The 13322-nt window shown below is 36.0% G+C and overlaps 1 protein-coding gene across 3 annotated transcripts in view; it reads right to left on the bottom strand.

Moving 5' to 3' along the window:
* Nucleotides 1-13322, bottom strand: part of LOC136250580 (protein unc-13 homolog D-like) — a 36646-nt gene that overhangs the window by 17505 nt on the left and 5819 nt on the right. For all 3 annotated transcript variants that reach the window (XM_066042796.1, XM_066042797.1, XM_066042798.1), the window contains exons 3-23: nucleotides 12537-12635; nucleotides 7205-7282; nucleotides 5479-5541; nucleotides 5400-5427; nucleotides 5292-5330; nucleotides 3708-3858; nucleotides 3473-3514; nucleotides 3348-3413; nucleotides 3223-3301; nucleotides 3057-3164; nucleotides 2933-3010; nucleotides 2659-2771; nucleotides 2252-2438; nucleotides 1929-2053; nucleotides 1734-1827; nucleotides 1627-1683; nucleotides 1461-1558; nucleotides 1346-1403; nucleotides 980-1104; nucleotides 575-713; nucleotides 191-277 (exon numbers count right to left, since the gene is read on the bottom strand). In XM_066042796.1, coding sequence (XP_065898868.1) covers nucleotides 191-277; nucleotides 575-713; nucleotides 980-1104; nucleotides 1346-1403; nucleotides 1461-1558; nucleotides 1627-1683; nucleotides 1734-1827; nucleotides 1929-2053; nucleotides 2252-2438; nucleotides 2659-2771; nucleotides 2933-3010; nucleotides 3057-3164; nucleotides 3223-3301; nucleotides 3348-3413; nucleotides 3473-3514; nucleotides 3708-3858; nucleotides 5292-5330; nucleotides 5400-5427; nucleotides 5479-5541; nucleotides 7205-7282; nucleotides 12537-12635 — 1914 coding nt within the window. The remainder of the gene's footprint in view (nucleotides 1-190; nucleotides 278-574; nucleotides 714-979; nucleotides 1105-1345; nucleotides 1404-1460; nucleotides 1559-1626; nucleotides 1684-1733; nucleotides 1828-1928; nucleotides 2054-2251; nucleotides 2439-2658; nucleotides 2772-2932; nucleotides 3011-3056; nucleotides 3165-3222; nucleotides 3302-3347; nucleotides 3414-3472; nucleotides 3515-3707; nucleotides 3859-5291; nucleotides 5331-5399; nucleotides 5428-5478; nucleotides 5542-7204; nucleotides 7283-12536; nucleotides 12636-13322) is intronic.

Here is a 13322-nt window from a genome sequence, read left to right as displayed (position 1 = left end):
ATACATACATACATACATACATACATACATACATACATACATACATACATACATACATACATACATACATACATACATACATACATACATACATACATACATACATACATACATACATACATACATACATACATACATACATACATACATACATACATAGTACATGGTAACTGCACAAGCTAACTTATACCTTTCCATAAAGTACTTTCACTTCCAGAGCACAATCTGATACTAAGGCTGAACATTCTTTACATTGTTCATCTTCTTTTTTCTCATACTAAGTATGAAATACACATATTATCATGACATATACACGATACATGACGTAATGGTAAATAGAGGGCAGACATCTACATATTTGATAACTAAGGGAGTTATTACCCAGATTCATACGTAGGCAATCATTTTGTTTATATCAAGCCATACAGCCATGGGTATAATAAAGTCTGCATCATAAACACTGTATGATGATACTGGAGTTAAATAAGTTAATAGGTAGTATATATAGACATTTGATCAACTCTTACAGTAGTTATGTACAGACACATATGTATGGCATATATATTTATATAACCTTCTGAAATGACGTCTCCAAGTCATCATTGTCAAACAGAACTATGATTTCTTCCTTCACTTTGTGAGTGATGTCATCAATCCAATCCCACACAAAGGGCTCAAACCACTCAGGAAATATGTTACATTTTAACTCCCCCCTGGAGGTATAGTAATTAACAATTAAACATAGTTGTACTAGATAACATTACTATATTAATGAGCAGTTTAAACACCAACACCAATTCATAAATTACATAGTATGAATTATGATTTATTTGGTAAAAATGAGGCTACTGTGACGTATTCAAGCCATAGATTTTCAACCTACAAAACATACATTGTACACACACACACACACACAGAGTATACAATCCCTTAATACATATGAGTGTATTATTAATGTGGTAATCATAAATCACCATACCCATAATCTGTAGCCATCGAGGACTCATATTTACAAAACTGTCGTACACTCTCAAAGAGATGATAGGTAACATGTGTTCCTATCTCTGCCTCATTCCTGATAAGATCATCCATCTCCTCAAATATCTGGTAAAAAATGTAATCAGTTGGATAAAACAAAAATTGTTGTGCAGAGTTCAGTTTTAAAGTTTAAGAGCAAAATTATGTATTTTGATTTCAAAGTACATATGTGACCAGTTGAGCAAAAACTTGCTCATTTTGCTACAAAAATGTATGGAAATAAACTGGAATAAATGCACAAATAATCATACATACTGAGCAGAACCACTAATATTACAATTGTTATGTTGTAATCATTTGTGCCTACCATTTCATCCAGCGTGTAATACAACAGTTCTGCATAGTTAATACTGGTCATCCAAAAGCTGTACCAGTGGTACATAAATAATAATAATAATACATGTATATATTGTAATCCTCACCTGTTAAATACTTCACTGAATTTTCCAAGATGAGCTTCCAAAAACTCATTAATATGGTTCAATACATTTGTATAGGCACTCAGTCTATCATCTTCACTCTAATTAAACCATACAAGGAGACAGTCTGAAATGTGCAACATTATGTACACAAAATGTGTTCTCTTACACTCTCTGGTGGCACAGCAATACCATAGACAGCCTTGTACCACTTCTTGCAGCCCTCCTATAGTGGAACATCATAGTATACGTACTTCCTGCTATGCATATACTGACTTTAACACAATCAACAGTTTTCTCTTTGAAGTCATCCAATGAATACCCTTCTCGAGTGGAGAATACCTCAAAAGTACAAATCAACTCAATCAACCTGGAGATTATCATGAACATATGATACATCCTCTTAAAAATATAAATGGCCAACAGATTTGAAATACTAGTGGATTTGTTGTTAATGTCAAGATTTCTCACCTTATGTGATTACGGAGTCTTTCCATGTCCATTGTGTTTCGAGCATCAAAGTAGAACAAATGGTGTGTTACCACATCTTCATAATAAACTGCCAACTTGTCAAATGCTTTTATCAAGTTCACCAACTAAATTAACAATGTACACAATTATAGTTTGGAAACTAAGGATAACATCAACTATATAATTTATTTTATTGTCATTAAATAAAACCATTCTAATGTATCTCCAAACACATGATCAGCAATAAATGATACAGGCAGTAATAACTTTACTGTATGGTTACCTCCTTCCCTACCAATTAGATTTTACAAGCTCACACTAACCAGAGGAGAGTCAGGAGATTCTCTTGCCAGTTTGGTCAAACAAGAGATCTGCTCACCATCTGGTTCATCAAAACTTTTGTCGGTATAATCCTTAGGCACACACGACAAAATCCATTCTATCATCTTATAAAGTGATGGGACATCAGCCAGGTACCACTGTAGATAGTCGATCAATCCAGACAATTGTCTATAAAACAATATAGCATGTTCAGTTTTTACTGACCAGGTTATCATATACACATACAGAAGCATACATTGTTATGTGAAGCAGCCAATGTGACTGAACAGAAAGTTACCCATACCTACACAAATGATTCATGTCAAGCCTTCAAGCTATTGGTGATTATTCTATTAGAGTATTTTGGTGATTGCTGTATTAGAGTAACTTATCAGATTGGTACACTTACATTGTCATTTGCTGCAACTCAGTGACATTTGCCTGTAGCGCATGTAACCTCAACAAGTGGGTTCCTTCAGTAGTGAGTGCTCCATCCCATGATCTCTTGTGTCTACCACTTGACTATAAACAATACAAACATCTTGGGATAATATGTTGCGTGTGTGGCCAACAATTATCATAGGAGTAGCTACTATATGTACACCAAAACATCACAACAATTAACTGGATACACAACAGACACATTATTTCTTAGTTAAATAAACAACAGATCACGGGCTTACATCAAGACTGTCATGGTTCATCACAGAGTAACATAACAACTTGTACTGTGCAATAGCCTCATCCACACTGATCTTAAACTAAACAAGTAACCTGTAATTACAGTATAATACAATTGGGATAAACCTGTTTTGAGGTCCTGTTTAGGGAATATTTAATAGTTCCTCTTGACTTCTTTACAGTGGAGTGCACAAATGATTCTGTTTTAAAATAAGTTGGGTCATGTCTCCCACTCTGCCAAAGTTATTTAATACCAGTATAACTACTGGAGAACAACCATCACTATACTCACAGACACTTTAATGATGACAGTCCCAATAAGGACATCGACATCATATCCACTGTGCTCTTTACCCTTCTTTTTCTTGGAACTATGTGTACAAGTATGCATATATGTAGGACCTTTGATTGACATACCTTGAGTAGTGTAGGGGAATTCTAGCATTGCTAGATGCCTGAATCCGAGTGTGCTTGGCAGCTTCCCTATATTAGTAAAATGAGGATAGATGTGTATATATATACACATGTGTTAGTTTGCTTACCACAACTCCAGCTTCACAGTACATTCACGACCAAGTAAATGTCTATATGATTTAAACAATTGGAATTCAGACATAAATAATCCAACACTTTCCATAGTTACAGGAGTAATAATATTTTGAAATACCTCTTTATGAACATAGGCATTCAATTCCCTAATGGTGTCTGTATAGCACCAATTTAGCAGTAATCTTGCTGACTCTCAATACAATAACTCGTACACAATTGTTTACATACAATTCAAGCTGCTCTTTCCAGTTGGTATCAGCACAAAGGTGTACTTTGCTCTTAACCACCTCCTTGACATTTCCTTTCTTCTCTAGTTGAGCTAAGGTCATATGTTCATCACCCTTGGATAATATCACTCCAGCTTTGCAGTATACTCCAGCTAGTAGGAGATAACAAATTTAACTACAATACAGTGGAATCTGTACGGTCACCAGTCTAAACTGGCCAATGCAATATCCTAAAGCATGTTATTGTATACAAAGTGATCTGCCTACCTGTATACTAAGGTCAGGGAAATTTTTGGCTCAAAAGCAACCAGAACAGACAGTATTCATTGGACCTGGGGGTGGATATAGGCCTACACTATAAATTTTCTCTCATTTCAGTAGCTGGTTTAAGCCCATTTCATAGCCCGAAAGTTAACCTAATCTACATCTATGTATTATTTGAAAAATTCTTTGTCTGCTTAACTACCTTCACTGGGCTGGAGTTTGCCTGATACGTATGTCCAACCTCAAAATTTCTAAAAACTAAAATGGTGGAAACCTCAACTATTGGATACTTGTACAATGGATGCAAGGAATTGAAAAAGTGCAAAAATTGCTACAACCATTGAAAGCTACAGCACTCTAAAACTGGAATTTCCCAGTACTTGCAAATAGACTAGATTCCCTATAGAGAATATGCACACTATAATTAGTTAAAAGAAAAATGATCAATTAAAGTGGTGCAGTGACGCTTTCCAAAAAACGTTGATGGTGAACGAAAATTTGTGAAAATCCCATATAAAAGTATGGGTAGCAAATGCGGTTCAGACAGAGTTGGGGGTAACGAGTTACATTTGTAACGCGTTACATAATAATATTACTTATGTTGTAATGAAGTAATATAATGCATTACATGACAAAGTAACGAGTGATATAATTATAACGGATATTCTTTTTAATGCGTGTTGTATACAGCAAATACAGCACGTGATTGACTGCATTTTGGGTCCTGACAGCACTGAATACAGCTGTACAGGCAAGAACAAAGAGTGAAGTGTATCCCTGGGAGTGCCCTTGAGATCAAAATACTACGTTTTTGAGGTTGAACTACACCAGAGAAGCATGTCTCACTCATGTCACTTGTAGTTGTAGGCTGGTAGCATGTATTTGGAAGGTTGGGCTTAATTTATAGCTTGTAACGAACAAATGTACTATGTACTAATATTACTAGTTACAGCCCTCAAAGTAACGTGTAATATGTAACTGGTTACTATTTACAAACATGTTTGAATCATGCCATCAAATACAACAGTGTATACTTACTACTGTATACCTCTACGACAGTCACAAACAACATTCCTAATAATACAATAATGAATTTTAGAGGTGCTTATCATGATTGTTCTGAAGTGTTGCTGAAGAGTCAGGTGTGCAAGCAAAGAGTTTCATAAATGCTTTATGGCTGAAACGTTAATGGTAAGAAGACAGTTGAGTATTGATTACTTGAGATGGGTAGCCAAATTATTAGGGGGGAGGCATGCCTACCCTCCAACACCAACACCACTTCTCATGCCTATAATTTGCAAAACACATACAGCACACATACCAGTAGGGTAAGACACATCTGGGTCTTTGATTTCATCAACTACATAAATAGAATAACAAAAGTATGTACAATATCCCAAATAATATACATTACATATAAGGTACATACCTGCAAGAATCAATGATTGCACATCAAGCTGGAGAACATCACAACAATTATATACACAAACCATATTATAGGAACATACCTCAAATGTAGTACGCAATTTTGATTTAACTACTGAAAATTTATCTCCATTCAAATTCAATACCTATCATCAAATTACAACTACAGATTATCAAAGGTTCATTATATACACACCAACCAACTAACAGTGTCCAGTAAATAATTATACAACCAAGTACTAAGAATAATAAGAAATGCAGTTAAAATTACGTCATAAATAATAATGAATAAATAATAAATAATGATTGAGAAAACTACAGGCTTCACACTCACCAGCAATAGAATCCATGTTGAACAAAGAGACAATTGTAGAATGGGCGGGCATTTTCGTGGAGGTAATAGAAACGGTACAACAATTCTATTTAATGCCAACAAAACACCTTAGCACGTGACCTGTGTTCCATTGTGGGTATGTGTTTGCTTGCTCATCAATCAGAGAGAAAGGACGGATCCCAGAGAGATGACGAATTGGAAAACAGATGTACAACGGGCTAGTGTTAATTAGTCAGGTCACACGTGTTTTATCAGAGCTGGTTGTTTACAGGCGACTTATTAAATACCACTAATGGTGGGTTTCATCAGCCTGTTGGAGAAATGGTACTTGCAAGATAGCTAATGTAAGAAGGCTGGAAAGAAGTCTCCTAAAAATCAAGATACTCTAATAGAGCAGTCACTTTAGCACACATACTTTTAATTACCGTGTTTGGTTAGCTACCTTATAGTTCTACAAGAAATTAAATCACTAAAGGTAGCTAAGTTGTGTGTTCATCTTGCAGGTGTGCTTAGACTGAATATACTCTAATAGAACAGTCACTTACCTTGACATAGCAGTCAGTTTCTAACTTTTAATTCTGTTGTAGCAGTCACATCTACGGTTAATTACAAGCTTAAAAATAAAGTGATGAAACAAGAGTGATCACGTACACATGCAGCTATATCTCCCTTGTTTTTTATTTCTATGATCCTTACTTGAACTTAAAATTCCTAATTTTTTCCTTGTATTTGCTTGTTCACTTGTATTTGTTTCCTTGTAATTCCTTGTATTTTGTCTGTTTGTTCAAAGTGGTGCCACCAGACATAGCATATAACCTAATTTCATGCCTGAATATGTGCCTGTAGCAGCATCATCTGGAAGCTTAGCAACTGCTAGACAACCCTGTGAAGAAGCCATTACTATACCAACAGAAGCCACACCAGATGTCAGCTTATACATGAACTCAGTGCACACATACACTTTAGGTCATTTTAGTATTGTGTTGCTTCCTGCAATCAATCTAGTCAATTACGGACAATTTCCAATATAAATGTGATAGTCAACACAAGGAAGCCATTATGCACTACCCACAAATCAACCACTACATGGTAGTGTAGGAAGAAAGGAGACACAAAGGAGGACAAAAATAGTCTATGATGCATTCATTGTAGGCTAGCTGCTGTGGTACTGTAGGAAAAAGTACACGTCTCAAGCCCGAGCAACATTGAACAGTGAAGAGATCAAGCTCGTAGCATTAACATAAAGTTATGCTTGGCCGAAGCATCAGTTAGTCTAGAGAATTCCACTGAAATTTGTTGGAAGTGTTTGGGGCTGCTCTAGAGGCACATTCGGATTTAAATATACCAAACTAGCTGTCTTGCAGGAAATGTGAGGCTGGTTTTTGGGTGATAATTTGGACAGGGAAGCCCCTTGATGATCTCTACTACCATACTATCATACTGTATAATAATAAACACGTACACTAGTAACATACACTTTGAAGGTAACTCTGGAAAGCAGGAGTACATCCACTTCCTAGTGTTTTCAGTGCAAGCAAACATGTAGCACTAGCCTATGTATACATATCAGATAAAGAGATCACAAAACAAATGTTAACATACATTGTGTATACACATAATATATAAGTACATACAAGGCTTAGTTACAAGTACAAAAAAATTGGAATTTTCAACTAGAATAGGGATCATAGTGCATCGATAAAAAAAGTACTGGAGTAGTGCACGATATATCCCTACTGTCCTCAAGGTACCATAATGGTAATGCACACTTTTGCATAGTAGGGATATAACACTTCTTATTGTTTTACTGTGATTTAATATCGTGCACTACTCCAGATTGTTTCAGTAGTTTTTGCTATGGTCCCTAAAAATTCTAATTTTTGTGTACTAGTTTGTTAACCATTTTTTGTAAAATATAATTATTGTGACTGGTGAACCCACAAATACTGCATCAAAAGAAATGGCATCACACACCCCAGCTATCAATTATCGTCTGAAAAGTGAAGTATCCATTATGTTTCATTGTCAGCTATGCTCAACCTGTTACACAGCATTACGAATCAAGAACTGTTGGAAAGGCATTTCTGCAATCAAGGTTGCCACTATGAAGACACTGGTAAGTCCATGAAAAATGCAATGTACGTACTGTGGTATGCCAAAAGGCACCTGTCGGGCAGAAATGACGTCAAACAGTGAAAAAATCAAGCCTGTAGTCTTAGCTGTTATCGAGTTATGCTTGTTGAAGGTATCAGTCAGTCAGTAGAAAATTCTGCTTAATAATTCCGTAGCAACTTGTTGAAAGTATTTCGGGACAATCTGAAAGCTTGTTTGGGCTTAGTTTTACCTAACCAATACTGCCTTATCGTCGTCAGGGAAAATTGAGGCTGACTTTCAGGTGATTTTTTTTCGTGGGCCACCTTTATGGTCCCTACTTTACAGTACTATTGTACTGTATGATTAGATTTAAATAACATGACATATTTATCCTACAGTACAGTAGTACTGTATATTAGGGATCATAAAGGTTTGGGATTTTCTGGCCAAAAATATCACTCTAAAACCAGCCTCACAATACCTTCATGGTGCCTTGGCAGTATTGATTAGGTATAATCAAGCCCACAAACAATCAAACAAACAAAGTGGAGTGTTTGGTAGTGTTTGTTCCCAAAAGTGCCTTCAGTACAACCTGAAACACTTCAAAGCAGTTGCTATGAAATTTTAAAATATCGTACAGTACAATAGTACTGTATAGTAGGGTTTGGGCATGGCACATGAAACAACATCACCCAAAAACCAGTCTCACTTTTCCCAGATTACGATGAGACAGTATTGGTTAGGTAAACTAAACCCAAACAAGCCTTCAAATCAACCCGAAATGCTTTCAACAAGGAATTTTGTTTTTTTAATTATTAAACGGAATTTTCTACTGACTGACTTATTGATTGACTGACTGACTGACTGAGTAGCTGATGCCTTCAGACAAGCGTAACTCAATAACGGCTAAGGCTACGGGCTTGTGTTCAACGTCACTTCAGCCAGACATGTGCCTTTTCGCATACCACAGTACGTACAATGCTTTCTTCATGGACTTACCAGTGTCCTCCTTTGTGTTCCATTCATCTTTGCTGACAGCAAAAGGTGTCAATTTGGCAGTTGCATGAGATGGCTTCCCTTCGCTACAGAAATCGTCCGTATTTTTCATAGTGGCTACTTTGATTGCAGAGGTGTTTTTCGAACAGTTCTTGATTCGTAACGCCACGTAACGGGTTGAGCATAGCTGACAATGAAGCATACACTTTACAGACGATAATCGGTAGCTGGGGTGCGTGGCACCATTTCTTTCTTTTGATGCAGTATGTGTAGGTTCACCAGTGATAATAATTTCATTTTACAAAAAAAAGTTAACAAACAAGTACACAAAAAAATTTGAAATTTTTAACTAGAGTAGGGACCATAGCACATCAATAATAAGTACTAAAACAAGCTGGAGTAGTCCATGATATCAAGAGTATATCCCCCATTATATACTCTTGATGATATTAAATCACAGTAAAACAATAAGACGTGTTATATCACTACTGTGCTCAAGATACCATAATGGAAATGCACAGTAGGGATATAACACTTCTTATTGTTTTGCTGTGATTATCGTGCACTACTCAAGCTTGCTTCAGTACTTTTTGTCAATGTGCTATGGTCCCTACTCTAGTTGAAAATTCCAATTTTTTTGTGTACCTGTAGAAAAAAAAGTAGGGAAAGAAGGCCGGGAGGCAGTGGCGATTCTAGACCTGACCAACAGGGGGGGCCAAGTAGGGAACAGCATAACTATTGTTGTTTGGCTATAGTATAAAGTAGAATTTCAGGGGGGTCTGGGGGTGCAACCCCCAGAAGCTGCAGGGTTTTTGCAATTTAAAGGCTTGAAAACAGCCTAAAATTTATTCCAAAAACATGAAAAATGCTAAAAATAACAATGCCAATCTATACTGCAACTTTTCCCCAAGATTTTTTTAAAAGTTATTTTTTAGCAGGGGGGGCCATTCGCCTATGCCGGGAGGTCACCTACACCTGCAGATATACCAGCTGTAATAATAATTAATACTTAGGTTTAAAGGAAGAAAATCCATCCCTCCTGGAGGAGTGGCCTACAGTTCGAATCCTGGAGTAGTTTCCTTTCTTTGTCCCATTTTCTGTTTCACCTTATTGTTAGCTACTATAAGTTAAGTAATGTTTAATTAAGCCTCTGGTTCCTGTTTGCTAGGTTATAACAAAGCCTGCAACACATGTTGCTGTTAGACCTTCAGTGCTGGCCACTGTAAAGCTGTAATAATATACTAGTAGACTGATTCAGTCTATACCCTGACTGAATTAGGGATTAAATGTCCACTTATATCTGCAGGTGTAGGCAACCTCCCAGCCTTTCTTTTCCTATAATCCCTAATTCCTAATTTTTCCTTGTACTTATAACCTATATAGCTTCAAATCAAACTCTGGGCTGGAATGGTATACATGGTGTTTTAACCATTATTCTACTTTAACTTTTGGGTGTTTCCTGAGTGTGGGAACTTGCTGAACTAAAATGACTAAGGTAGTTGTATACTTCTTTGCTAGTGATTCCAACTAGACTTGAAACCAGTCACTGACCCAGATTAATTAAACCCAAGGCATGCATACAAGACCTACGTATATTTTAAGTACTCCATTATAGTATAGTGGCACAACCAAAAAATCGTGCACTTTTTCATAAAGCCATGAAACTTTCCACATAAATAGTAGTTCTCAATACATGTATTTTTAGATATAGTTCCATCGCTGATTTGACCTTTGGTTACCTTTACGGCCATTTTTGTACAAAAAATTGATCATTTTTGTCTTTACCTCCCTGAGGCAGTAATTAACGTGTTAAAAACATGGTACCAAACAAACAATCTTGCTGAAAGAAACAACTTGGTTTTTATTTGAAGTCAATAGGTGATTTCATTACAAAGTTATGATCATTTTTATTAGTTGCAAAATTTGATTAATAATTATTTATGCATGATTATCTGCCCACAGGTAATTCACACCTGGAGGGCAGGTAAATATATCGAATTCTACAGATAATAAAAATGATCATAACTTTGTAATGAAATCACCTATTGACTTCAAATAAAAACCAAGTTGTTTCTTTTAGCAAGATCTTTTGTTTGGTATTATGTTTTAACACGTTAATTACTGCCTCAGGGAGTTAAAGACAAAAATGATCAATTTTCTGTACAAAAATGGCTGTAAAGGTCAAATCAGTGATAGCACTATATCTAAAAATACATGTATTGAGGACTACTATTTATGTGGAAAGTTTCATGGCTTTATGAAAAAGTGCACAATATTGCCAATCTTGGGAGCTACGCCGCTATACTATTAGGCCACTTCAAATAAATATTTTGTTTCTCGGGCCCGACCAACCCTATATTATTTGAATTATTCAGAACAAAATATTTATGTTAATCATGTGATCACCTTGCAAGCAGCAAAAAATGCCACAAAGGGATTGCAAAGCTACCTTTAAGCTGTCATAAAAGTAAGTAATACTCAATAGTTGCCTACTCACAAGTGCTACAGCAGTCATAATGTAGCTTAGCCACTGTTTGACTCACAAAATCACTCTTCAGCTGGCAAAAATTAATAGTTTACTTTTAATTTTACTGACCTACTGACACTGTAGTTGGCCAAATTTGGCCCAAGAAACAAAAGATTTAGTTGAAGTGGCCTTAGTGTGTTAAATGGGTAACTATAATAAACACACAAGTGAATTTTATAATCAATGATTGATCAATTGGTGGGTATGGCTCCATGTAATCCTAGACACCAAAATACATTTTCTATAAGTGGGCGTGGCCCAAAAAGGAGCTGGGTTGTAAGAAGACTAGACTATGACACATACACAACATCAACCTTGTTAATTTATTTCATGCGTGATCAAATCAAGGTTAGACTTTATAAAATGGGTCAGATCTGCTTGACCTGAACAAAATATTGACCATAGTTTCAACCATGATGGAATCACTAGCTCAACTAATCAGATTAGAAATGATTACCACACTTCAACAGTAAACCACTGTACATGTTTGCACTACAGATAATATACATTGTAGTTTTGTATGGCAATCATTGCATGCACTAGCATTTCAAAATATGAGACCACCAATCCAGTCTGCTGATTATATGCAACCAAAGAAGGAAGAATATTTGTATTCAATTTTAAAAAGGTTATTGAGAAATTACATAGTGGTTTTCACCTAAGAATCAACTTCACATATACCAGACCTGCTAAAGGCAAAACTGTATATAGCATCAGTGGTTCACATTTAGGGAAGTTTTTTCAATTAAAAATGTGACCAAATATAGTCAACTCCAAATTGCACACAAGGATCATATCATGACAGCTGCATGCCATGCCATATAAGCTACTGATTTCAAACTAAACAAAATTTCCTAAATCAGCTTTGAAAGCTTTGTTTGGGATTCTAGCCTGACAACACTGCTGCTATGTGTTTCATCTGCTGCATCACTATTGCAAGTACACAGCCATAATATTTTGAATCCATTTGTGGTAAAACTTTAAGTAGCTAACCATTTACAAGCATAGCCATAGCTTCAATAATCCACTGCTGATTTAACTCATGGCTTAGGGGCATTTTTTTATGATTAAATGTGTTTCTCAACATGGTTAGTAGATCAAGAAAACCAGTTAACATAAAGACTGTTTGTGCATAGCTCTTGGTAAACGGAATTTATCAAAACACTACACTGAAATAATATGCTATATACCTCTTCATCAGTAGGAGCATCTCCAAAAGGATATTGTTCTTCTAAAACAACAGCTTCTTCATCTTCCCCTTCTGCTATACTGGATAATGACTTTATCACCTGACAAGTTTGGATAGAAACATTTGTATGCAATACTATAAATATCTGTGCAACAGCATGAACACAATTCTGTACTACTCACAGTGGAACCTCTCTTATCCGGGAAGTCCAGTACATACTACTGTCTGTAACTCAGAAATGTCCGTAACTAAGAAATGCATGCTAATATGCTGAAGTAACTATTTTTGCACTCCTCTGGGCTGTAAAAATGCTTTATCACCTCGATATTATTGGTAGAATAAACAAGCCACCTAACAAGACCTTTAGGCTCCCTCCTAGTGCTTTCGTCTAACCCTAACTTCATTATTGTTAATAAACTACGAGCCAAGTGACTAATTTGAGCTGGAGTGGTTGGACAACTGAGGTGCCCAGACAATGGAGGTACCAGGATAATAGAGGTCCAGATAAGAAAGGTCCAGATAAGAGAGGTCCAGATAGGAGAGGTCCAGATAAGAGAGGTCCAGATAAGAGAGGTCCAGATAAGAGAGGTCCAGATTAGGGCTGAAACAGATATCCATATTATCCGGATATCTGGATAATAATTTACTATCTGGTTAGTGATTTGATGCCATCAGGATAATTTCTAATAATTTGAAGCAATTTTATGTTAATGTTTCCTTGATCCAGTTAAACATTATTACAAACTTACTTAATCTTCATTTAAGTGTTATGTTTTATTCTAAAGTA

The sequence above is a fragment of the Dysidea avara genome, chromosome 3 (assembly GCF_963678975.1).
Source record: "Dysidea avara chromosome 3, odDysAvar1.4, whole genome shotgun sequence".
NCBI classification, from domain to species: Eukaryota; Metazoa; Porifera; class Demospongiae; order Dictyoceratida; family Dysideidae; genus Dysidea; species Dysidea avara.
The sequence above is the reverse complement of the archived record's forward strand: the minus strand, read 5'-3'. Positions and strand labels throughout refer to the sequence as shown.